This window comes from Misgurnus anguillicaudatus, chromosome 24 (genome assembly GCF_027580225.2).
Source record: "Misgurnus anguillicaudatus chromosome 24, ASM2758022v2, whole genome shotgun sequence".
Lineage (NCBI taxonomy): Eukaryota > Metazoa > Chordata > Actinopteri > Cypriniformes > Cobitidae > Misgurnus > Misgurnus anguillicaudatus.
The window spans coordinates 45,899,421-45,926,727 of NC_073360.2; the positions used below are offsets into that span (position 1 = coordinate 45,899,421).

Here is a 27,307-nt window from a genome sequence, read left to right on the forward strand (position 1 = left end):
GTAAACTTTATATTAAACAACAACAGCATTTGTCTTGTAAACTGATTTAAAGTGATCACGTGCTGACTGTCGCATGTCACATAGACGACAGAGCGAAGTAAGATCTGCTTAACTCAGCGGTAAGTTTTATTTCTCAAATATATCAATGGTTTGTGCTCTCTATCATTAAAAACGGTCAAGCAAACAGCACACGCAGGGTTAATGTATATGCACGCGCGCATACATAGGCTATGTATGTGTGCTTGTTGTCAGTGACGATTACTTTTTACAAACACGCTCAAGCGCGGGATGTGTGTGCTTGATTTTTCTCAAAAGTGACAGCCCTAATAAGAAGATCCTTTATAAAGACAGTACATTACGCATATACAGACATGAGCCATCTTAGAAAACAGCCTCGATAAGTCGAGCAACGAATGTCGTGCTATATACATTTGACACCCCTATAATCCCTCCCTCAATGGAAAAGCTAACCAAGCCAAAGTAAAGTGAGCTGACTCGACCTTACCTGTAGGGTACTATGCAATGGAAAAGCGCCTTTAGGGTGCAAAACCCCTTTAACCATAAAACAGGGTTAAAATGACGTGCTGTCTCTGATATATTATATATAACTACAATATAAAATCGTAAGATTTACATTACCATAACATCTTCACTCTGAAGAGTCGCTCAGCTTCTTCTAACTCAGTCAAGTCTTTTAGAGAGAGTGATAGAGGTAATGTGATTAGTAGCTACTGAATACACTACAGTTTATACATTTAGTACATTACTTAATTACTTGCCATTTACCTTTCATTATGTAACGTGAATGGATAATCCATCCATTCGCTGACCTTTAATAAAAAATACAAAGATAAAAATAATTAACACCTGTCACCGGTATCAACTGGCAGAAATTCACTCTTACCATACAGCATGTAAAAGAACTCAGAAAATCACTCTGATGGGCCTACAAAAAGAGAAATAATAAAAGGGAAAAACACTGCGATTAGGCAAGGATTAAGCCAAACATTAGTTGTAATTTTGGTGAGGTAGTATTGACTCCAGCAATGTCAAGCTATAAGTGATTGGCCTGCTTGCAATGTCTGCTTTAACACAAACATAACCCTCTCACTTAAATAAAAGTATAACTCTTCAATAAAGATAAATATAAGGGATGTCAAAATGCATTAGATATGAACATTTTAAATATATTAATAAAGCACACCAACTGTTGCCAAAAAGCTGCTTTTATATATATAATTTACATGCAGATGTAACAGTTACATTACAATGTCCAGTGTTTCCCACAGATTTACAATCTATTTGTGGTGGTAGGCCCCAGGGTGAGGGGAGGTATATAGCGGGGCAGTATTAGGTTTAGTGTGTGCACCGGAGCAACGGTGGTAATGAAACAATGCAAAAATATGTTCCAATATTCAAACTGAAAACTTTATTAACATAATGCCCCTTGACACAACATGATGATTATTTATGGCACATTTTGCAACCTTTGTTTGCACATGCTATTTTACGGGGCTTTCTAAAAAAATATTCTAATGCCCTCTCATATGGAAAGTCCTCTGTTTGAGGTCCATTTATGGAGATCCTTAGACAGGCAGAAAGGTGTTCTCCTTGAAGCTGATTTCTCAGGTCTGTTTTCACCTAAATCAAAAAAGTAGTGTAAAGAAAATGCATAATTATATGTTTGTATGTCAAAGTGTTTAACTTACCCTGTTCATGGTCGAGAAATCACGTTCACAGTTAACACTGGAAATGGGGATAACAAGGGCAATGCTTGCCAGAAGGCTCAGGAAGGGGTAAAGGTTGGCCCACTCATCAAACTCACTTGCCAGCAGACTCAAGAGCTCCTCCTGGGTCTTGTTCTTGAAATAATATTTGATTTACTAAAGCATGATTAGCATGTTGTGTGTGTTGTAGTCATGCCCTCTTATTTTACCTACCTTAAATGCTCCAATGAGAGCATGATTTTTAAATGAGAGCCATTCTTGCAGGACCTCCTTCTCATGTTGAGGGAAAAATTTCCTGGCCAGAATCTGCAGATTGGCAATGTCTCTGTTATCTTGTGGGACAGCCGATTGTGGTCCCAAGACACTAAAAGCCCCAAGAATGTCCAGCTCGTGAAACCTTCTGTGAAGGTGTTTTTCCAGGCCAGTTATGTAAGGGTGGATGACCTACAATGCACAGATCAACAACATCCTTTATTATTAATTATAACATTTCTTCTAAAAGAAAGGAGAGCATTAATACATACATCTCGCTGGAATCTTGCCCATTGCTCCTCCCTCTGCATTTCTTTAATGTCTTGCCCTCTCCTGTTCCTCTCCTCCTCATGCTTTATGTTAAAGGCTCCAAGTCTTTGGGGATCATCAAGGTCCTGTTGAAGTTGGGACAAGAATGATCCAGGGAGCGGCGTGTGTGCAGCCTCTTTGATGCTCTTCAGACTTTGAATTGTTACCGGAACCTGAATAAAAAAGGATTAGCTGTAGTGTAGTATTGGTCAGACATGCAAATTAAAGACATTTTAATGTATTTAATTCACTTCAAGCAGATACAGTATAATATTTAACTTACTTGCTCCTTAATATGTAGAAAGTTGACATTTGATTTTTGAAATATTTTGGACAGGCGTGCAAGGTGTGGCAATACATCAGCCTGGAGACAAACAGCTGCTACAAATCTGTATGTAGCACAAAATGTGTAGAGTCCTTTTGCTCCTGGACATCTTCTCATCTCTGCCTCCTCTGCCAAGGCTCCAAGGACTGCGCTGAGATTTCTCTGTAGGGTTTCAATGGCCCTGTGCTGAGAAAGCCAGCGTGTGTCCTTCACTTCCTGAAAGTGTTATAGACATGATGTTTTAGTAAAAATATAGAAGATAACTACTAAGGTATCAAATTACTGTACATTATTACCTCAGACATAAGGATTAGTTATGAATAGCCTATTAAATTATTTATTACTATTACCTTTATTTTCAAGTCACTCACACCCAGGGTGGCAGATGCTGCCTTAAGTGTTGCAGTTCGATTTGCACTGTTTCTAAAATACAAATAAAGTTCTTGAAGGTGGTCCCTGAAAGTGGCCATGTATTTTACATCATTAGATGAGTCTTTGCAGGCAAGGGCTAATCTATGGGCAGCACAAGCCACAGATACAATCTTTGGAAAGCTGTCTGTAAGTTGCTTTGCCACACCGTTCACACGTCCTGAATTTAAATACAATTAATTAGTGACAATGATGGGATACATCAATTGAATTCTGTCACATGATGGTAATAAAATAATTACCCGTCATAACAGCTGCCCCGTCAGTTCCCAGTCCATACAGTTTCTCAGTTGGGATAGCTTTCTTCAGCATTACGTTCTTGATGGCTGTCACAATAGTGTCTGCTTTGCCATCAGGAATAGGGACCAAGTCCAAGAACTGATTAAATACATGTCCTTCTTTGTCCAGGTATCTGAAACAAAGGACAGGTAGGTTATTTAGTATTTACAGTTCATTAACAGGACTCTTGATTTATTAATATTCTGACTAGCTTTTAATACCGGACATGCAAATCAAGCTGCCTGGACATCGACACATCTGTGCTCTCATCAACTTCAAGGCTTATTGCTTGTGATGATCTGATATCACTAAGAATTGGCTCCTCTACAACTTCTGCCAAGATCTCAAGCATATCATCAATAATGCGATGAGACCTATAATTATTCCTTTTGTCAATCTTGACATGAATGGGAAAGAGAAAAATAATTTTTACTCAATATATATTTAATTCAGTCCTAAATAATTGCCAAGTTTGCTTTACCTTTAACTTCCTGAAGTAGTCACACCCTAAAAGCTCAGCCAGGCCCAAAAGCTTTGAGTAGTTTGTGTGATGGGCAATTTCATTTTTTGTCAGCCAGTAAAGGCACTTGAATCCACCAATGACTGCCTCATGCTCCACTACAACAGTGGGCTCGAAGGAGTCCATCACAGAGATACCTGTAAATGACAAAATACTTAATTTAATAATTTTCTAAGTTAAATTATTATTATTATTATTATTAATATTATTAAGACTTGCCAGATGAAAGAGATGCCTGGCATTTGATGCTCTCCTGGTGGTGTTCTGTAGTGATGTGTCGATCCAAGTAATCTTTCCTGTAAATCTGTGCACCAAACTCAACAAAAGCCCTCTTTGCAGGCCCTTTCTTAGCAGTAGGCTTGTGCTGCCTGCACATTCGACAAAACATCCCTAAAATGTAGAGCAGTCATTTATAATATTTACTAATTAGCTACAATTGATATTTATTAGCTTTTTTTAAACTCATATTACTATTAATATTACTCTGATTAGTATGATGATGATGATGATGATGATGATGAAGATGATGAAACGGTAATAAGAAAAAGAAAATAAAGCATGATTTGAACATATATTTATTAATGATAGCACAATTTATCAAGTTATTAAATTTACCATGCTGTGTGTAGTATAACCAATTCTTAAACTCAGGCATTTTCAGCCACTCTGAATTAAATCCACTGCCTCTGTGCTTTGTAGTTGTTGTTGATTCTGTCGTATCTGCAAGGCACAGGAAAATTAACGAGGCTCCTTTAACTTAAAAATCATTGTTTCTGACCTGCCATGTGTCTGATTAACCGTTACCTGCTCTGCCTGAACTACCTGTTGCATCCACATCGATCTCACTATGACTTTCTCTATCTGTTACAGCTGCCAAAGCAGCACTGGTTGATGCCTGGAAGTGTTTAAATGACATTAACTGTAACTTATAATAGAGGTTGAATTATACAGGTTCAGCTTTCCCGCTAACTTGAAGTGCGTTTCTGTTGTGTCAATGTGTGAACATGCTAGTACCTCAGTTTGTGCATCCTCAGGATGTGACCTTTTTAATCTTTGAAAATATTTTTCAATACTCATCTGAATCGAAGCAGCAAACATTTAGCATTAGAGTAAAAAAACGTTACAATCAATTATGTACATCGTGTTCGACTTACGCTAGCTTAGCTTGGTTCCTTAAATGCTTTAAACAACATATTTGAACACTTATTGAAGACTAATTATGATACAAACATAGACAAAATGCATGGGATGCGGACAAATTTGTGCAGGTGAACGTGCTTATGATACTAACCTTTCAAATCCTGATAAATTCGGCCAGCCGTCTTCTCTTTCAGCAAAACACCTGTAAATAACGCGGTAACGCAAGTACACAGAGCGCATATTACGCTTGCCGTCGTCGCGCTGGACGCAACATGAGAGAGCGCGCTGATAGGGTCATCACGCTGCACACAACACGAGACAGGCAGAGAGGCGCTGCCGCTGACAGTCAATACGCGGCGCGTACATTTCGTAACTTTAAGGTGTTTAAAATAGTAAAATACATTTTTAAAGGGGAATCATGAAAAAATCTATTCGTGGCGGCCAGGACTGTTATTGTGGCGGCCCGCCACAAGTTAATCAACGTATGGGAAACACTGAATGTCTGTGAAAATGTCTGTACACGTTATTTTTCTAGAATTATTTCTCAAGTGACTGTTAGGCAACATAAATGTATTGCCTTTTTTAAACAAATCGTATTTTGTAAATTATGAATTAACTGCATAAATAAGTGCCTTATTAATCACTGTTCCTTTAAGTACATGCTTCATTAGGTTAACCAGAATAATATAAACTGAAAGATTCTGAACAGTTTTGTGCATTGTGCAATAACATTAAATTAAGACATACTTGCAAAAACACCCAAGAAAAATTAAGTATCAAACCATAGTAAACAGCAAGCTACACGATTACTACGACAAAAACTTGCAAACCTCCCCTAACAGTAATAACTACTTAGGCTGTAACAAACTAGACAGCAAGAAACTTATGCAAAATATATTAAATATTTTAAACTTACTTCTAAAACCCCGCTGTGCCGTTATCCTCTTCTCAGTCCTGTCAGATTTTCCCGGTCATTTTTGTTCTTCTGCGCTTTTGGCCTGAGTGGCCAATAGCATCCAGCTGCAGCCCCGCAGACTCACCTCCGACTAGACACCAGTGGCTGGACACCAGTGGATAGACAGCCTACGTCATTTCCGTTTAGCCGCTAATTTAAGTAAAAACATTGGTATTCTTTATAGAGTTAAATATATACTTGATGAAGCCTCATTAAAGCTTTTATACTTAACTTTAATTGTCCCATATTTAACATACTGTACTGAGGTGTGGGGTAATGCATGCACCAGTTATACTGAAAGGTTGTGTTTACTCCAGAAGAAAGCAATAAGAATTGTGACGCACAAAGGGGTACGGGACCACACTAATAAATTGTTTATCAAATTGCAGACCTTGAAATTTTATGAGTTTGTCAAATTTTAAATATTGCAAATTATGTGGAGAGTGAAAAATAATATGGTGCCAATACACATTCAAAAAAAATTTAAGTTAATTATAGATAGTAAAAATAGAAGAGAAGGCAACTTTTGCGTACCATATTCACGTACCTCACAAAAACAAAAAGGGTTTATGGTAATTGGGGAACTATTTGGATAATGAGGAAAGATCATGCTATACGATTGTTCAATTTAAAAAAATATATATAAAAAAGGTATTTCAAAAATACGAAGAAAGTGAAATATAAGAATCAATGTTTGACAAATATGGAATTGTTAATTTTATACATGTGAAGTAACATTGCACTTTAATATAGAGAATGGGAGCTATACGAGCTATATATTCTGTGCTAGACTAGATTATTTGGGAAAAGGGGCATGACTATGTCTTCCTCATGCTCGTATTCAGCATTGGAAGCTATTATTTTGTTGTGTATGAGATTATTTTGTGTTTAATATCATGGCTGAATAAAATAATTTGATTGATTGATTGATTGATTGAATTTCCTTTTTCGCAGCTGGATGAACAGCAATTTTATTTCATATTTTCACCTCTGGATAGACAGCATATATATTTTATATTTTCACCTCTTGATAGACATCATATTTATTTTATATTTTCACCTCTGGATAGACAGCATATTTATTTTCGTTTTTCACCAGTGGATAGACATTTTTTTGTAGGCTTAATTGCACACGTCTTTTCCGTATTGTCATTTTACTTTAATGACTTAAAATATATAATATAAAATGTGTGCAAATTGAAATATGATCTTTATCATATCTCTTTACATAAAACAATTCTCAATAATATGCTTAATATTATAACATCGATAATTCATGCAAACTGCATTCACAACAACCTTGAAAATATATATTGTTCAGATCATTTCACTATTTTTTTGTGACTTAAATTCAGCCAGATCAATGGAATATAACGTTTTGTCAATACAACAGACTTGTAACTTTACATGTTAATTGACCACAGTTTTTTTTTAATGCAACCACTTCTGTGTTTAAAATATACGTAGATTCACATTATCAGACAATTTACCAAACAATGCAAATCAAATTAACACTTCGTGGTTTTGCAATATTTATTGGAAATTACACACATCTTAGTAAAATTAGACAAATCTGACCATCAGAATGAAGATGCAACAGTCAGGCCCGTAAGGTTGTGGGGGATGTCCCGATTTCAAGAGAAAATAAAACATGAACAGTTCCAAATAAACTATTGCACACTGTGCACACCACACCTCATTCTTGCCCCCTAAAACTGTCTAGCTAGTTTGTGCATTTGAATTCATGACCGATAAATCATCGACAGTTTATTATTTTTTCTTACCGCTGACATGTGCATGCGCGCGTCAAATTTGAAAAGTGAATGACGATACGGAAATGACGTCAGCTGTCCATCCACTGGTGTCCAGCCACTGGTGTCTAGCAAGAAGTGAGGCTGCGTCCGAAACCGCATACTGTATAGTAGGTACTGAATTAGATGAAGTACATACTTACTTGGCATTAAAACAGTAGGTACTGTATAGTATGAATCCTGGTAGTATGAATGAGATTCGGACGTACTACATCCGCCATGTTGCTACATCACGTTACATACGTCGTCATCACGTCATGTCATTTCAGCGCGAAAACAGCAGCGTGCCTCTTCTTCTTCGTTGGATAACTCATCGTCCGGGGCATCATGGGATAGTGAAGCGTCCATCGTATGCACACTGCAAAATCTAACCGGAAGCAGTAGGTCATCCGGGTACTTTTCGCATACTGTTTTTCGAATACTATGTATTCGGACATACTACTCGCCTCGCCTACTGCTTTTCGCGTACTATATAGTATGTAGTAGGCGGTTTCGGACGCAGCATGAGTCTGCGGGGCTGCAGCTGGATGCCTCTCTGAGTGGCGGTTGGCAACTGAAGGGTAATTAGCGCCTCCTACTGGACTGGGTGTGGCGCATTCAATAGGCAGTGGAGGAAATTTTTATTATATGCTATGTTCTTTTGACTCTTTATTATTAATTAAGCAATACATTTAACACGATTTAATGAGAATAATAATATGTAAATTCGCTAAACAAACACTATACTAAAAGATATAAAACCAACCAAAAAAATAACATTAGATAATTTATTTATTTATTTATTTATTAACTTTACCAATCCCCGCACAAATAAAATAAAAAACTAAAATAAAATAAAATAATAAAATAAAATAATTATGTAATTGATTTGTGATTATTAATAATAATCAGTATCAACTTATCACTGTTTGTTAATATACACAGACTTAGTTGGCAGTTTTCTGACTAAAGAAGTCATTTTTGTTAAAATTAATTAAAATAGCTGTTGATTCCCCATAATGATCATACATTTCAAATCTTCTTGAACACTCACTTACATATTTAAAGATGATCTGACCAGATAATTTTTACTTGCTGTATAAAAGCAAAAACCTGTCTGATGGTGATCCTGGGGGGGGTCTTTAGGTCACAAAACTAACAGGACTTCATAATATAGTATTTTTAATACAATAATGCAGTGTTTTCTTTGTCATTTTTGACAAATACATCCACAAAGTACCATAACCATATGCCACAGCTTTAAAAATGCATCAGTATCACATGCATGTATGTTTACATACATTTATTAAATATGTGGAAAACAAATATGTATGTCACATATTTATAATTAATGTTGTCCATATATGCGAGAAACCAATACTATACTGTAATATATGGTATCATATATTGATGAAACCAAATATTTTTTTCACATGTTTGGACATAAATGTCCATATATGTTGCACTTCATATTGAAGTGTGTTCGGGGGACTTGAGTTTAAGTGTGACCAGAATTTAAGGGAGCGTTTTTGGATGTGTATTATTAGGGGATATCTGCCTAGTTCAGCCCTGCATGCATTAGTAGGTGTTTTTCTCTGAACTCTTAAAATATTTCTACAGAATTCAGCATGCAGGGATTTCATTGGATGTTTGTCTCATTTGGAGTAATCTGTTAGGCATTGTGGACCCCAAACCTCACAACCATACAGAGCTATGGGCATTATTACACTATCAAATATTTTACACCAAACTGTAGCAGGAATGTCTGTTTGTTTAAATTTGCCTTTGATGGCATAGAATGCTCGTCTAGCTTTCTCTTTAAGTGCATTTATCGCGAGACCAAAACCGCCTGATGCGCTGATTTTTAACCCGAGATAGTCGTAAGGTGTGTTCTAGTGCAGTGTTTCCTAGAGTAAATGTGTATCTGTTATCCTGTAATCTTGCTTTTTTCTGGAAAATCATAATTTTAGTTTTTTTCAGATTGACTGTCAGGGCCCAGTTTTGACAGTATTTCTCCAGCAGGTCCAGATGTTGCTGTAAACCTTGTGCAGTGTCTGACAATAGCACCAGATCATCTGCATACAGAAGAGCTTTAATCTCTGAGTTGTTTAGGATGAGACCGGGTGTGCTGGATTGTTCCAGTAACACTGCTAACTCATTAATATATAAGTTAAACAGAGTTGGACTCAAGTTACAGCCCTGTCTCACCCCACGCCCTTGACTGAAAAATTCTGTTCTTTTGTCACCGATTTTAACTCCGCACTTGTTTTCTGAGTACATGGATTTAATGATGTCATATACTTTTCCTCCTATGCCTGATTGTACAATTTTATAGTATAAGCCGTCGTGCCATATCGAGTCGAATGCTTTTTTAAAGTCAACGAAACATGCATAAACTTTGCCTTTGTTTTTATGATGAACGTGTTGATTGATTAGCGTCTGTAGTGTGTAAATGTGGTCCGTGGTGCGGTGGTTTGGTAAAAATCCAATCTGACTTTTACTTAAAACGTTGTGTTTGGTAAGGAAGGCCTGAATCCGAGCATTTAAGATACAACAGAAAGTCTTCCCTAGATTACTATTTACACAAATGCCTCTGTAGTTATTGGGGTCAAATTTGTCTCCGCTCTTATATAGCGGGTGTATTAAACCTGTACTCCAGGTTTCAGGAAAGTGTCCAGTTTGTAGGATTAAATTAAACATTTTTAAAAGTGCCTCTTGCATTGCTGCAGGACTGTGTTTCAACATTTCTGTTCTGATGTTGTCTAAACCGCATGCCTTTCTGGGTTTTAATTTCTTTAGTGCTTCTTTTAGTTCTTCTAAGCTAATCGGGTAATCTAAAGGGTTTTGGTTGTTTTTAATGATGGATTCCAATTGTTTTAGTTTGGTTTGTAAATTTTTTTGATCAGGTGTAAGACTATCTGAGGAGATTTCCCTGAATAGGTTTTTAAAATAGTCTTTCCATAGTTCTCCATTTTGTATGGGTATGTCCTGGTTTTGTTTTTTGTTTAGACTATTCCATTTTTTATTATTATGAATTGAGTCTTGGATTTCTTTGAGAGTAAAATGTCCCTTCTCACTTGACATTTCTACAATGTCAAATGATCAAATGCGTGCGCGTTCTTGAAGCTGCTCTGAGTTTTTTCGCTTGAGTTGCATATTTTCAACTTGCGCGTTTAAAGGGAAAAGCGCGTATTTTCGCGGCAATTGCGCCGCCCAATTCACGTCATTTGCAAATTCAGAAATATGACAGCATACGATGCTACTGTCACACAGAGTTACTACAAAAAACGTGCGCGACGCGGGCATATACAGCATGAGAGAGGGAGAGAATGCGCGCGTGTGTGTGGGAAAGTCATGATTAACTCAGTCGTCTTCTCTGTCAGTGACATCCGTGACTGTTGATGTTTACTCAAAAAAGAAAGTATACGGAGGAACGGAATTTGAAAACACCCGTCACCTTTTCAGTTATGGGAGAAAGAGGCACGCGCTGCACACACAACACGAGAGAGAGCGTGCGCAGTAAATTAAGCCGAACAGTAAAATATAAATGTGCGCACTCAATTGGATAATTGTAAACGCGCAAACACAAACAGAAAAGACATGCCATCGCGGAAATAAGATAAATAACAAATTACTTGAGGGCTGTTTAGTTGTTTAATAAAATAACAAATTGTTCTCTGGTGCTTCAAAGAAAATCTAATCAAATTTACTTGACCTTCAAGGTGGGGCGGGTCGAGCCGTAAGGAGGGCGGGGGGCCCCCCTTATATAATGGTAGGGGAAACACTGCTATTGGTTAAGCTGACACGCAGCTCCTTCGTGCTTCAAAACATAACGCGGCAGCACACACAGGATCGATGACAACATGATCTCACAAAGTTCCATGGGATAGTCACTAGGGATGGGTATTGTTTGGGTTTTTTCGATACCGGTGCCAAATCGATACTTTTAAAACGGTTCCGGTGCCTAAACGGTGCCTAAAGCGGTACTTTTAAAAAAAGAGTCACAGAAAGATGGTAGATGAAAGTACAGCATAAAACACAATGAAAATTCTTCTCTGTTTGTCATTTGTTTATTAATGATTTGCCTAAAGCACCATCATCTTTTAAGACCTGCCTTCTTGATTTCTTTTTTATGAAATTTTTGATTTGTGAATTAAATAAAATCTTCTCAACACTCCACTTTGAGCTCAGAAAAATGTTCTAATATTGGTTGTTAATAATCTGTTCAATGATTGGTTAAGGCCTGCGCGGCTGCTAGAGAATTCTAGAGAAAGTTGCGCAATTGTGTGTCTCATAGTGTGGCTAATTAAACACACTTGGCAAATAGAGCAATAAAATACAGCGTCTTTATCTCTTTATTTGGATTGCTCATGCGAAATCCTCTTCGTGAAGTGCCCTTCAATGGCGCAAAACGGCATTTGGAATTCACCCAAAATATTTTCTTTTCGGCTTGTAAAACCATTCACGTTTTGACGCTTTCTGCTTGTCTCCGATGAACTTGACACTCGTGACTGCCGCGGGCCATCTCAGGCCAATATCAGCTTATATGCGTGTAATACTAATAAAAAAAAAACATGCTAATAAAAACATTAGTGAGGTAATAGGTTTTAGCAAATTCTCTGAAGGAATGTTACCATATAAAATATTTAATAGAAGAACAATGTCGCACACCTGTTCGTTCCGGTTAGGTGCGTTGGATGAAGAGACAATGAAGTCCACCAAACATTTATAAAAAAGGGAATATCCCGCACACTATTAAGTTGCAAAATTATGCTTTTTGCAAGTTAATAATGTGCGGGATATTCCCTTTTTTTATAAACCATATAAAATATAAAATAAGCTGCCGTCAGATCAATTGCGGCATTCACGCGCTCCTCTGAGGATCTCATTTTCCAAATTGTTCTTTTAAGTCAGAATATAAAAATAACCTGGACATATATTCATACAAAATTTGTTCGATTTGTTTTATTAGGGATGTGCAGATGAGGATTTTTTCACATTTTAAACTTATTAAACACAGCGCATATTTTAAATGAAAATATATTTGGCAAAGAAGTTTAAAAGTTGGCTATTTAATCTTTAACATTAGATTATTTAATATTTCCATTTATTAATCAAATTAATTTTTAAAATGTTTGTTCATTATTACTCTTAACGAAAAACTCAACTCCAATAAAATAGTAGCTCCAATGACAAACTTGCTTATATTGCTTGTTTATTAATAAAACGAATTCGACGGATGGTATCTGCGTTAAAACACAAATAAATGAAAGATTTAATTGACATAATTTTCATTACTACGAATGCTTATTTGTTCTTTTTTTATTATTAAAACAGAACAACAATAAAAATGTAAAATGACTCGCTTATATTAAACCAAACGTTTAACAAAAACGAATAGACGGAAAACATTTTATCCGCCCTATAACATAAATACATCTAAGATCCTTAGATTTTTCAAAACAAATGATTGATAAAAAAATGGAAACCAATATAAAACTACAATAATGTAAAATATGAACAAACTCACATAAGCGAAGAAATATAACTTGAATCCTCTGTATTATCAAATCTTTCCGACTTTTCCATTCACGTGAATTTTGTAAGTGAGGAAATTATTTACACCATATGAGTGCAGTATAATTTAACTAGCGAGTGTGCTGTGCTTGTGTGATTATGCTTTTTGCGCTACAGAGAGCAAAATACTTCAGTCAACCGCTCATGCATTAAGAGGTACCAAAATGAGGCACCGAAATCTGTGTTCTGATTCGGTCCGGTAGGTACCGCCCATATAGGCTTGTTTCGGTACCCAACCCTAATAGTCACGGAATATTGTGCTCATTTTTCCGTGCCATTCTCACGGATCTCCGCATTTTTCCGTGGCCCTGCTACGGACTGTCTTTTTCTGTGGCATTCTCACGGATTGGTTACTCAACTGCTTTTTCCTATTTTCAAACCATTTTCGCTTCGGTTTAGGGTTAGATTAGGTGTTTGCGTTAGTATGTCACTTTAAATATTGGTTTATACTATTTTTTCTAAACTTTAAACAATTGTTGCCTGGCGTTGGGGTTAGAGTTGGGTTTGGGTAGGGATGTCATTTCATGTAAATCTAACCCTAAACCGAAGTGAAAATGGTAAGAAAATAGGACAAAACAGTTTGTGAGATCAGGTTGTCGATGAAGAGCGCTTTGCTGGTATGTACGGCTTTTTTGTATTAAATTAAACAAAGTACTGTTTAAACTGGATGTAAGGGAGACGTTGCACTGTAGTACTTAGCATTAATACTTTAATGAGCATTACTAGTCTTGTGAAACTGACTATTACTGTCACGCCTGCGTGAAGATGCTTTAAACAATAAAAAACATATCGTTAGCAAATGTTCAGCAACAATCACAGACATTAGGTAGGCTTATTCATATTGGCACGTGTAATGCGGCATATTGAACTTAATAAAACCACTGTGGAGATAGTACAGGGATGTAGACATCTTTAAGCAATTTTCCTTGTGTTGTCAAATAGGCTAGAATTTATAATTTACGAGTTGGCCTCACTGACAATAAAGTGGGACTGCTAATATGCGTGTGTGGCGTGCTGTCCCGGGGCGAAGGTTCCGAGCTCGGCAAATACCCCCCGAGTTTGGAACATTCGTCCCTTGACCGGGGAAGGAGCCCCGGTCCTGGGGCGTGCCCTGACCCGGGTTATCCCTGGTGCTTAGCTAAATGTACATAGTGAGGCGAAGGGGTGGAGGTGGGTTTGCAATAATTCCAGAGAATGAGGGTAAGGAGTCTTGATTATTTATAGAGCTGGTACTAAGTTTTTGTGTTGATTAGTGATTGATAACCAGCCGTGTTCATTGCTTAATGATCGAGAGCCAGCCGTGTTCATTGATTAGTGATTGAGAGCCAGCCGTGTTCATTGATTAATGATCGAGAGCCAGGGCAGAAAATCTTGCTGGGCAGAAAATTTGAAGGAAGCACTGGCCCCTGCAGGGGCGGTCACGCTGTGATATGGGCTTCAAGTTTGAAAGAAGTCTGCTGCGGCAGATTGAGGAAAAGGCACGGGCCCCTGCGGGGGCGGTCGCTGCTGCAATACTGGCCTGAGTTGGAAAGGGAAGGTTTTTATTGGCAGAGCATGTGAAAGAAGCACAGGCCCGTGGGGGGCAGTCGCGGCTGTGATACTGGCTTCGGAAGTCGACTGCTGCGGCAGAGCGAGAAAGAAGCACGGGCCCCTGCGGGAGCGGTCGCTGCTGCAATACTGGCTTGAAAAAAGGCATCTGCTGTGGCAGAGAGTGAAATAAAAGCTTGGGCTTCTGAAAGAGCAGTCGCGCTGCGACAGTAGTTGTAATTGAGAAGGAATATGTTGCGGTAGGGCTGTGTAAGATTTGGTGGGGGGTGTCGACTTGAGTTGTCGGTACTGGCTTCTGCGGAGACAGGGAAGTGGATTGAGGGTGATGATGGGTTTATGTGTAAAGGTGTGATCTTGTGTCCATGTGAGTGTTTGGTGGGCTTTTTTGATGGACGCACGGTCTGCCCTGATGTAATTTTTGAAAGCTTCCGAAGACCAGCGGCCTAGGGTTTGTATTTGGGAGTCTGGGAGTCCGTTTTGGGCAGCTGTTGTGACTGCTCCAATGCGGAAGGAATGACTTGAAATTTCATGGGGGGGACCGGATGTTAGCAGAACTTGTTTTAGGTGCTTCTGAAACCAAAAGTGGGTTACTGGGCGGTTGAGGCTTTGAGAACTTGGTATGGTTGGATGGGAGTTTGAATTTTGAAAATGTATATGTGGTGTCCTTTTCTCATTTGATCCTCTTGCTGTGTTTAAAAATGAGATGGTTTCGTCATCTATTATGGCTAGTTCGGAGATGGTTTGGTGTAGGTTTGGGTCAAAGGTGGCTGAAGCGGTGAATTCTGAACAGCGGAGGAAACCAAAAAAGGCTAACACGAACATGGCGTTTAGGGTTCGTGCAGTATGTACTGAGGAGTAGCCTTTGCTAGACATTTTGAAAGGATTTCTATGGTTATGGGTAACCTGGGATCTGGACTCTTGGATTGGGTTTTTTCAATGCCTTTTAAGAGCATGGCGGTCTGGGGATTATTGATGGCAGTTGAGGGTGAACCTAGCATTAGTTTGTGTAAAAATTGGATTCCGCTAATGTACCCCTTAATTGTGCTGATTCAAATGTGTTTGACTGTATGCAGGTACGATATGAATGAGGTTATGGTAAGTAAAGAGAAGTTGGCTAAAGGGATCTGGTGTAAATGATGGAAAATTCTGAAGCTTCTCCAAGCTGTCAGATAGGTTTGAAGAGTTCCCATTGAGACTGCTTGGAGTATAGTAACTAGAGAGGGGGTTAGAAGGTCCTTGAGTGGATGATTTATGGGAATATAAGTGTTAAATAGGGAGGCACTGGTGTTGGGTGAAGATCCGTTTTTGGTGCCGGCTGCCTGAATTTCTGCGAGGATTTGTTGCCTGATGGAACTGATGACAGGGAGGTTCCATGATCAATGCGTTGTCCAGCGTGAAAGGATGACGTGCCTGGGGAAAAGAATCTTGTAAACTAGAAGCCACTGGAGCCACTTGGGGAGGCAGCCTCATGCTTTGGGTTGATCCTTGGGCGGAAAGTTAAGGCGAAAAGTTGTATAGGTTGCCGGGGCCTGACCCGAAGGCGGAGACATCCTCACGCTCGTGTCGGCTCCTGAGGCAAAAGAGGGAGAAAAGTGAGGAAGAAATGTGAGTGAGACGGCGCTGCTGCTGAACGCAACTCTGTATGATAGAGAGACGGAGAGGCAGCAGGCCATTGGCCGGGAGAAGAAAGCAGTGGTGGGAGGAGCAAAGCTGTTGCCGAGAGCGGATGCTTGCTCACGCTGGCTGGCTTGCTAGCTGCCTTGTTTGTGGACTAACCTCTTGAGAAACCATCAAGTGGCCTAGACTAGCCAATGGTTTGTTGCAACGTCTTTGAGACCTCCGAGTGTTTGCCAGAGTCTTTCTGGAATACGGGGTTTTCCGAGCTTGCAGGGATGAGGAGTCTGAACTTGCCGTCCGGCTAGCGCAGAGGAGGCCGAACAGTTCCGCCTTCGTTAACCTCCTGTAAAAAGGAACATCCGCTGACTCGAGGGCTAATATTAGGCCTTGGACAGTCCATTTTTTGATGTCGAGGATCCCTGGAGAAACCATAGCATACGAGGAAGCCGGTGATGGTGTGGAGCGCCTCTGCGGAAAGCGGGAAGAAAATATTTCTCTCCTCGTTCTAGATGTAGTGTGAGTAGATCGCCTGGCCTGTGTGGAGGCCTCATGCTCGAGTGAAGTATCACTGCTGCCTTTTGGAGAACCGGGAAGATTCGGCTGTGTACGGTGCATTTCCTTGGATGAGTTTTCTTGTCTGGACATCTTTCCGGAGAATGAGGGTAAGGAGTAGTGATGGGACATCTGAAGCGAGGCTCCGGAGCTTGTGTCGAGCAAAAAGGGGCGTTCCAGATGAAGCCCCGGTTAGAGGCTTGTATCGTTTCTGTGAAAATCACGTGAATATGACAAACAAGGCCTCGTTTTCTGTTGAATACGTATTGCTTTGCTTCATTCTGAGTATCGCTTACGGATAAAACTGGTTTTAAACTCGCGCCTCTTGTGGGTTTTGCCGTACGTTTGCATTGATGTTGAAGTGTTGGTTGTGTAGCGAGTAGTGGCGAGGTTGTAGTGAGTTTGTAGTATAGTTCATTATCATTCATTATATATCATAGCCTGTATTATATATTATATTACACTTAGAATAGTAGATTATTAGAGTAAATTATACATAGCCTAGTTCAGTAGATCATTAGAGTAAATTAGCATATATCTAGTTCTAATACGTAATTATTATGTTTATGATTATATAGCCTATATTAGTAGTAGTGTTATTATATATATATATATATTATTGCTGTTGTTATTATTATTATTATTATTATTATTATAAGACTGTATTAGGGATAGCCTAGAAGGACTGAGGATCCATAGGGATATTGGAACAAACAGAAGCTCCAATCCCAATTTATATAAGCTGGCACTGACCTTCTTATGTTGTCCAGCATCATCGGTGTCCTGTGAAAGGGTGTTTTCTAAAAACAGACACCGCCTTAATCCAAATACTGTTAACATTTGTTTCTTAATAAAAACCAGTAAACACTTTTCTGTGTTGCAGTTTGCTGTTCCACACTTCCAGTCCCATAAGCACTACATTATTGCATTCCCAGTCAGCACTGCACTCAGATTAATTTCTTACACTCATTTGGTGCATTCACTGTTATTCCTAACCCACACCATGACAATTTGATTGCTCAAAATGAATAGATTTGTGTGGGATTCATTTCTTTGCACAGCAGGTGTCACTAGAGAGCACGTTTCATGAGGCTTCGGGTAAATGAACCTTTTGGCGAACCAATGGGCTGGAAAGCCTCAGTGGTTCAGAAAGCCTCGTTTGGCCATCACTAGTAAGGTGTCTTGATTATTTATAGAGCTGGTACTAAGTTGTTGTGTTGATTAGTGATAGATAACCAGCCGTGTTCATTGATTAATGATCGAGAGCCAGCCGTGTTCATTGATTAATGATTGAAAGCCAGCCGTGTTCATTGATTAATGATCGAGAGCCAGCCGTGTTCATTGACTGATCAGCTCCTCCCAAACCTTGTTTATAAAACATCATTAGTCAGATTTTGTCGTAATGTATTACTTTACTATTTGTATTATTGGTAACAGTGTACTTATGGTAAGTAATAACAAGCAAATTGTTCCAAATTTTGGTTTCTTCATGGGGTGTGTAACCATGTTTTCCTTTGTATAGGGACAGCAGAATGTCGATATACCCACTTCTTTCTAAAGATGCAAAAGTCAGGTGCAGATAAGGGCCAAACAGATCCCAGCCCAGTTGTTCTATTTTTGCTGTATACTTAATACATATATAATTGTGTACATTTTGGAAAATAAACAACTCTAATTTAATCTATATACATTTTGTGGAAAATACTTATTTTTAGTGTAATTGAACACTTTGACCCCCCAAAATAATAACTTGCCACCCCTTTGCCACCCCTGTTTTAAAAGTCTAGCTCTGCCACTGACAAACACACACCTCTCCAGTCCAGACCACACTGACTGACAGTGGCAAAAGCGACGCATACATTTTTAACTTGTAAACGCAAGGGTGTATGGGTAATGTAGTCTCTGCTCTCGGTGGGACGAATGCGTACATTGTGAAGGGCACTCTAAAAAGCGGCAGCACAGCCAAAGGATTAAATTAAACCTCTGATTTTTAAACAGATGTGCAAATGAGCGTTCCGGTATGCTAAAAGCACTTTCTGGGCGCACGGAGAGGTGGTGGTACGCTCAAGAGCTATATTTGGAAGTGGCGGTATTGAGTACCGGCGCGTTCCGGCCCACTTAAAGCACTGATTGGTATGATAATTATTACAACCGTATTAACATTAATGTGTGTTAGTAGTGGTGCAACAATCACTGGCCCGATTGGATTTAAATATTTAAGCACAACAAGACGCGAAACAGATCTAACGCGATCTTTTTACTCCGGGTTGTTTGATAAGTATTGTTTGCGCAAACCTCAAGCGCGAGCACAATCCACATCTCAATGTTTCAGACAGCTTGCTAGTAACTGACAGGCAGCACGCAAATGCCAACTGAGTATGTTTTCTTGAACTTGAGCGGACATTTTAAAATTAAATCATCTCAAAATGCCATGATTATAGTAGTAAAAGTCTTAAATAAATACAGGCAGTTGACAAAAAAATGTGTGTGTAGCAATATATTGGATCGGTGCATTTAAAGTGACAGTACACTCATTTTTGAGTATAAACCTGATGCTGATTTTAATGTAAATCAAACCACAAACAAAAAAAATAATAATTTCCTTGTCTTGACTAAATAACATTTGTAACTTTTAATAAGAATTAATACAATAAGATTTTTTATTTCTGACCATTTACTTGTCTTTAACAATATTTGAAATTTATATGAGTCAGCAGACATTTATAAAGGTTACATGTGTTAAAACAATTACCAGCCATATTTTATTTTATATACATCATCGTCTTCCATGTTTAAACCAAAGTGATATGGCAACGAGAGTAGTAAGGAGATTAATGATGTTGAGAGCATGTAGGATATTGGCGCAATGAATAGTGTGAATACCAGGCAGCATCTCCATGTGACTTGAGAACCAGGACAAAAAAAGTTATGTGCACTCCTGTATATAGATCATAACATCTGTAATGGATTTATAGTATTTTAATCTCAGTAATGGATTTGATAACTGAAGTTGAGTTCATTCATCACTGCAATAAATGTTTTCGGAGTTACATACAAGATTAAAATTTAATTATGATAAGAAAAAGGTAAAAATAATTCCTAAACAGAAACATAAAACAAAATGTTTTTTAAATGTAAATTAGACTGATGAATTTATTTTCATTTAAAATCTCACTGATGTGTTTCAGTAAAACACAAATACACATAAATAAAACTAAAATGAAAATGTCAATGAACACTAAATGATGACAGAAAAAGAAACAAATTCAACTCACTGTAGATTTAATCTGTGTGTGAACAAACTGTGTGTCTCTGTTCTCTACAGGTTGAGCAGGTGTGATATCACAGATGAAGGTTGTGTTGCTCTGACTTCAGCTCTGAGATCAAACCCATCACACCTGAGAGAACTGGATCTGTCTGGTAATAATCTAAGTGATCCAGGAGTGAAGCTGATCTCTGATGTACTGAGGAATCTTGACTGTAAACTGGAGAAACTGAAGTAAGATCATCTCTCTGATAGTCACACATGTACTGAGGTTTAGTTAAACATAAACTGTATGTAAAAGAAACACACACTAAAATGTAAAGTATATATATAAAGTCAATGAGAGATCTGATCAGTAAGCAGATACATCAGCAGTCTAATGAATAATTATGATACATCAATACGCCATCAAAGCACTGGGTGATATGGCAAAATTGTGAGCTTGAACCGATAACGATATATATTTCAGTATAAGTTGTTAATGCTTCCAGCTTTAAAAGATTATGCCAACATTGACTGAAGCCACAAAAATAAGAGGGTTCATTAAGTTAAATTTTAATCTGCGCCTCGTAATTTTATTAGATAGCCAAGCTACTTCAATATAACATAATTTGTGTTATCTTTATTGTCCACAATTTCATCATCTTTGGATAAAAGCCTGAGGTTAATTTCACTTTCGTTGTACGCTTACAATTTTTTTTGTGTGTGTCGAGTTTGCTTTGCGAAGTGCGGTAGGAAATTGACTTTGTACTGACATGTATTACATATAGGCCGGTGTATTTTGGCTGTCACTACAACATTGCTGCTGACAAGCAACCAAATCTTTAATTTTTCCTCTTAATCATAAGACTATACTCATCTGGTTTCAGCAGGCTACTGTCACTTTAAGACCCAAGACAGCTTTAATACTGCACTGCTTCAATATACTGATAAACATCTAGCGGTTTATGTTGACTTAAACAAGAAGGAAAACTTAGTTTAGTGACCACGCGTGTGCTTTGTGTGCCCTTCATGTGTTTGAGGAACATATACGTGCTATACACGCTGGTAAACAGATGTCAAGGAAACGCACAGTCGCACACTCATACAGTACAGTCTATTCACTGCAGCGGTAGATCTGCTACTTTTCTTCATCTTTTCTAAATTTGTCCTGTAAATAAACTTTTAAAGTTGTGTGAACATGTCTGCGCTCAAGGTTTCACCACAACACAACCTGTGAAGATAAAAACAGAGATTAAATCTTACAATTACATAAAATGTTATTCTCCTACAATTAAAATTTATAATGTTGTGTTGTTAGATTTCCCCTACACACCTGACTGACTTAAGTTACATAACCGCTGTGTCTATAGACAACACACACAAGACATTTATCCTCACCGGGTGTCCACAGAAGACAAACACTCAAGAGTCAAACAATATCTTGTCTATTATGAACTCAAACACTTGAGGAAATAAGATCATGATTTAATCAAAACCTTATTGTAAAGTCTTACATTATTCAATACACACAACTTTTACTTTCTCTATTTCAACACATTTTGTTGTCAAAAGCATACAGTACAAATATTCAAACCTGTAAGGAAAAGACACGTTAGTTATAATTAGTTATGATTCATTTCAATTTCCTTCACAACGTGCAACAAAACTCCTCTGTTAAAATGTCAGAAAATGTAGTTTGGTGTTTCTTTGATGAAATTTTTACTGATATTATTGTGTATGAAGAGTTTTTCTCCTCGTCGTGTTGTTTTTATAAAGATGATTAAAAACATTGATCCATCATTGACACTGACACACACATTAATAATGTTTGTATAGATTGAGTGAAATTGATCTTTAAACACTGTAACATCTTTAAATGTAAGATCAGAGTTATGTTATCTCCATCAAATACCTGATGAGAATTACAAGTGTGAGTCATGAACTCAATACAGATTTATGAAGAAATGTTCATGTGGTTTAGGACATCTAACACTAATAGTCAGCTGTGTGATGGATTTATTTGACATTTAAACACACAGTGTCTCAGTTACTGAGGGATTGAAAGAGGAACATTACATGAAGAAATGGAGGTTACAGATTTGTGGACAAACTTTGTAGTTTTGCATAATTCACATAAAGTCTCTGTTCTCTACAGGTTGTATAGTTGTGATATCACAGATGAAGGTTGTGTTGCTCTGACTTCAGCTCTGAGATCAAACCCATCACACCTGAGAGAACTGGATCTGTCTTATAATAAACTAAGAGATTCAGGAGTGAAGCTGATCTCTGATGTACTGAAGAATCCTGACTGTAAACTGGAGATACTGAAGTAAGATCATCTCTCTTATAGTCACACATGTACTGAGGTTTAGTTAAACATAAACTGTATGAAAAAGAAACAAACACTAAAATGTAAAGTATATATAAAGTCAACGAGAGATCAGGGCCAGTATGTATAAAGCCGCTCAGAGTTTTAGTCTTAAGTGTGTCAAAATTCTAAGAATGATGTAATTTTACTCTTATTCCTAGACTTAAGAAAAAGTTTGATTTATAAAGCCTCCTAAGTGTTAAGATTAGGTCTCAGCTCCTAAATTATTTAAGAGAGCTGGAGAGGTCTCTTAACCTAATTAAGAGTAACAAGAGGGCAGCAGAGAGGTGAAGATCATGCACTTTACAACAAAGAATGTGTTAGAATTACTTTAATTCAATGTATTTCTATAGCACTTTTGAAAAAAAAAAATTTTGTTGCATTGTTGAAGAGCAGAAAATGTACAATAAATACATGTTAGTAGTATATAGAAGTAGATAGGAATTAATATAACATGAAATATAAAGAGTATAGGGGTTTTTATACAATATATATATTACATTACACAATATAATATACAGTACAAGATGTATATTAGTAAAAAAAACATATTCAAGTACTTGCACAGTACCAATAATTTTTATGGGATTATCAAGACAACAATGGTATTAAATGGTATATAAATTTGAATAATATACACTGTAAAAAAGTTAAAGTTGGATCAAATCATTGATAATGCCTAAAAATGTAATGTTTTTTTCAACTTAAATTTTTCAGTTTAAGTGAAATAATTAAAGTAAAAAATGTTTAAATATTAGGTGTAAAAATGTTTACAGTTTGTGATAGGTAAATAAAATACCATAAAATCTACAATAAAATCGACAATAAAAAATGTAAAGTATCTACGAGATTGCAGTGACACGTTTACATGTAAAGTGGTATTTATAGAGTATACAACCCTGACCCAAAACATAATGTTAGCAATGTTAGCAGTGAGCAAGCAAAGGTGAAAGTGACAAAGATGGCAAAAATTACAATTGTGTTTAAGTGGAGAAATCCAACTTAACTTGATCATCTTGTTCAGGCTTGATCATCAAAGTATTTTTATCTAAGTGTTTGCAAACTTTAGTATTTTCTTTATAACCAGCTTGTGAGTAAAAATCTAATGATGTGATTCATCATCTTAATTTTTTAAATAGTATTACGTTTGTCTTCATTATTACGTTTGTCTTTCATTAACATGTTGAAACTTAATCAAAATGGTGCAAAATGGTGTAAAATAAATTTAAAATAAACTTATTTGTAATATTGTTAAACATTTCGTGAAGCAAATTTAAATTAAAATATTAAAATACTAATATAATTGTAATGTCTTCATGATTCATAAATGTATGGTGTCACTTGCTGCTGTGACTGTATAACATTGCCGGCATTCTATTGGCTGATTCAGAGGTTAAGGGCGGCCATTTTAGGTTGAAATCATTGTAGTCCTCAGTTTGCGGCGCTTAAGTCAGCACTTAAGAATGAGTCTTACACTTTACTAAAAGTTGCTTTCAGCTTCTTTATAAATGTCTCCTACTCTCAGACTGGTTCTACTCCTTACTAAGAATTTTTTGCCACTTAAGTCATAGCTTAAGACTATTCTTAAGAGCATTTCTGAGATGTTTTATACATACAGGCCCAGGGGCAGTATTCACAAATAATTTTAAGGCTAAAAGTAACTCCTAACTGGCGAATTTTGGAGCAACTCCTAAAAATAATGGGCGTGTCACTCCTAACTTTAGGACTACTCATTTTTTTCACTAAGAGTAATTCACGAAGCATTTTAGCCCTAAGAGTAGCACCTTAGTCTGGGACAGCTTAAAGGTGGGAAAGAGGATGTTTGTTTAATACATTTTTGCAATATTACTTGAAACTGTCTTTACTAAATGATAAAAGACTATTTATTAGGTGCACTGAAAGTAATACATTTAATATATGTCATCTGTGCATAAGGTAGGGCCTTAAAAACATCAGCCAATCGTTGACGTAATCATCGCATGAGCGATTGGCCCCCATGGCTTGTCAATCACTGCCATTACGTTCCTTGTGAGAGACGTGCACGCTCCAGTAACTTTACACGAGTGACGCATGCGCATAACGCATGAACTCCGTCTTTAGTTTCGGTTTGTTTTCATTGTCGATCCTGCTTTCCTCCTTGAATTTGCACCACGGAAGAGAAGAAACTCGAAGGAGGATGTAAAAGAAAGACTTTTTAAGCCGCTGGGAATAGGAGAAAATTGTCAGAAAACATAATGTAAACAGAGTTGTTATTGGAGAAACATTTCAACGCTGGAGAGCAATGAAGGAACAGAGAGGTGTCAATACAGACGCGCAGTTCGCAAAAATTATTCTCGACAGGTAACAGTGATTATTCTTTCTTTGTGGAATAATTATTGTTGTACTGTTATTCAAGTATATTGACATTGTTTGTGTACTGTAGTTGTAAGGCAGTGAACAGTCTGCTACATGCTAGTTGAAATGGGAGTAGCGTCGAATGATCTAACTTTACGTCTTATGTGTTTATTATCATCATTTCACATAATGAATCCACTGACGCGAGTCACGCGACACAGCATATGCCAGTGGTAAACAAACACTCGTGTTCAAATACTCGTGCACGAGTTTTGGAAGGCGTTCCCTAGAAATGAGCTCTGAAGGAGGGAGGCTGTTCTTACGCATGCGCTCATTTAAAAAACTCAGTAACGGTCTATGGATTCTCAGTCGGCGGAAAACATCCTCTTTTGTGCCTTTAAATGGAGTCGAGAGGACTCCTCACTCACCAAGACCTATTCACAAAGGATCGTATAATGGTTTAGGTGCTGATCCTCCTTAACAAATACATGGACATACATTGTTTCATAATTCATTACATTCATGACAAGCAGGAAGTTTTAGAATTACATGAAACAATGATATTATATATTTAATATTATATATGCCCGTTTAAAGGCTGCAATCTCAACCCTCTACTGTGATTGTAATGCATACCGCCGCCTCTCGCAGTCGTCCGGGGTCCGCGACACAAGCAGGAATGCTGCATTAAACTGCAAACAACTACTCTCCCCAGTGATGCGCGGGTTGATCCAAAATGAGCGGGTGCCTGCGGTTACGAGTCATCCAAAAATATTTTTTATGATATTTAGGTCGTTTAAAATAAAGATGCCAGTTAACTATTTCAAACAATTACTACTTTTAAAAAATGTGGGCCAGGGAGCGAGTCGGGTACACTATATTTTTTCTTTTTTTCTGTCCGAGTTGCGGGTGGGTTAGTTGAAAACATCGGTTGGGTGCTGGTTGTTTATACATTGACCCGCGCATCACTGTCTCCCATGTCTCACACTTAGATTTGCTTTATATCTCAGTGCCAAATTTCCCTTTTATTATGTTTTTTTTTCCAGCACCAACTGGGCCAGCAGCAGTATTTGATCCTGCGTCCAGTTGGGCTTTCTTTTCCATTTTGCCGAGTTCATAATCCACCATCATTTAAATATTACATTAGGCTACTTCAATAGGAGCAACATATTTCCTTGCTTTAAGAAGTCAATTTAGGCTAATAGGATGTCAATTAACCAATCAAGTGTTAATGCAATGTAGTTTTTCGTTATTAGGCGATTGGCGGATTTCATTAGTTTATTAGGCTACCTTGATTTAATTTGATTCACGACTTTTCTTTCTCTCTCTCTCTCTCTCTCTCTTTAGAATTACACTTCACTGGGGCCTGCATAAACATGTCATTATATATGCATTTCGATGACATTACTATTATTATTTTGTGTAGGACACAGGCATATTTCGTAATTCCATGGTGCGTCTGTGTTATGTTCTGCAGGATGGACCTGTCATCTAACAACCAATCACCGTGATCATTGCAAGGAAGCTTGTGCGTGAAAATTGATGTCATACATAGCAATGAAGACTCACTCTTAGTTTAGGAGTTGTCATTTTTCCCTACTAAGACTAGGTCTGAAAGGCATTGTGAATAACTTTAAAGAGAAAACTCTTAGCTAAAATCTTTTAGTGTGATTTAGGAGTACTCATAGTGGTAAGATGAAATTCTTTGTGAATACGGCCCCTGATCAGTAAGCAGATACATCAGCAGTATCATAAATAATTATAAGACATCGATACGTCATTAAAGTACTGCAGTGTTTCACCAAACACAACCTGTGAAGATAAAAACAGACCTAAAATCTTAAAATGAAAATGTTATTCTCTTCCGATTAAAATGAATGATGTTGTGTTGTTAGATTTCCCATACACACCTGACTGACTTAAGTTACATAACCGATGCGTCTATTCATAAATATCAGTCATGTGACCTTTTACGTCATTCCAGTTGCCTGCTGCCATCTTGAGTACCTACCAAGTACCAGTAGGCTACTGACAAGCATTGGCTAGCTTGCTACGATTTACGGATTTTTTATCTTTTACTGACAATATTTCGCACCTTGACTGTCATGAAAAGAAACGCTACTTTAAAAACAATATCTTGGTTAGGGTGTGATGCCTACTCGATCCCTGATGCATTCCTGAAGCCACTGTCCGCTGCTACCGAACTACCACTATTTTTACAACACTAAGAAGGTGCGACACAACATGAAACTTTGCTCAAAGTATCACCTGGATCTCTACACATAAACGCGAGCATTGAGAACATTGTTTGTGTACACACAGTTTACTAAAAAGAAAG

At 37.6% G+C, this 27,307-nt stretch overlaps 1 protein-coding gene and 1 long non-coding RNA gene across 5 annotated transcripts in view; one reads left to right on the forward strand and one right to left on the reverse strand.

Moving 5' to 3' along the window:
- LOC141361380 (uncharacterized) overlaps nucleotides 1–27,307 on the forward strand; it is a 73,181-nt gene that overhangs the window by 29,599 nt on the left and 16,275 nt on the right. The window contains exon 2 of the long non-coding RNA XR_012367435.1: nucleotides 22,423–22,596. This is a non-coding gene — a long non-coding RNA (uncharacterized lncRNA). The remainder of the gene's footprint in view (nucleotides 1–22,422; nucleotides 22,597–27,307) is intronic.
- LOC129437856 (zinc finger protein 862) lies at nucleotides 1,280–5,487 on the reverse strand. Of its 4 annotated transcripts, none has more exons than XM_073862847.1 (13): nucleotides 4,856–5,487; nucleotides 4,646–4,736; nucleotides 4,457–4,561; nucleotides 4,061–4,231; nucleotides 3,803–3,978; nucleotides 3,543–3,718; nucleotides 3,285–3,454; nucleotides 2,964–3,202; nucleotides 2,572–2,829; nucleotides 2,252–2,461; nucleotides 1,941–2,033; nucleotides 1,710–1,862; nucleotides 1,280–1,641 (listed from the first exon to the last, which is right to left on the reverse strand). In XM_073862847.1, exons 1-13 carry the CDS (start codon nucleotides 4,937–4,939, stop codon nucleotides 1,465–1,467), a joined length of 2,103 nt encoding a protein of 700 aa, XP_073718948.1. In that variant the 5' UTR covers nucleotides 4,940–5,487; the 3' UTR covers nucleotides 1,280–1,464. The 4 variants fall into 4 exon arrangements, with proteins under 4 accessions (XP_073718948.1, XP_073718947.1, XP_073718950.1 ...); XM_073862846.1 differs by having other exon boundaries at nucleotides 1,941–2,171; XM_073862848.1 differs by having other exon boundaries at nucleotides 1,514–1,631; nucleotides 1,941–2,171.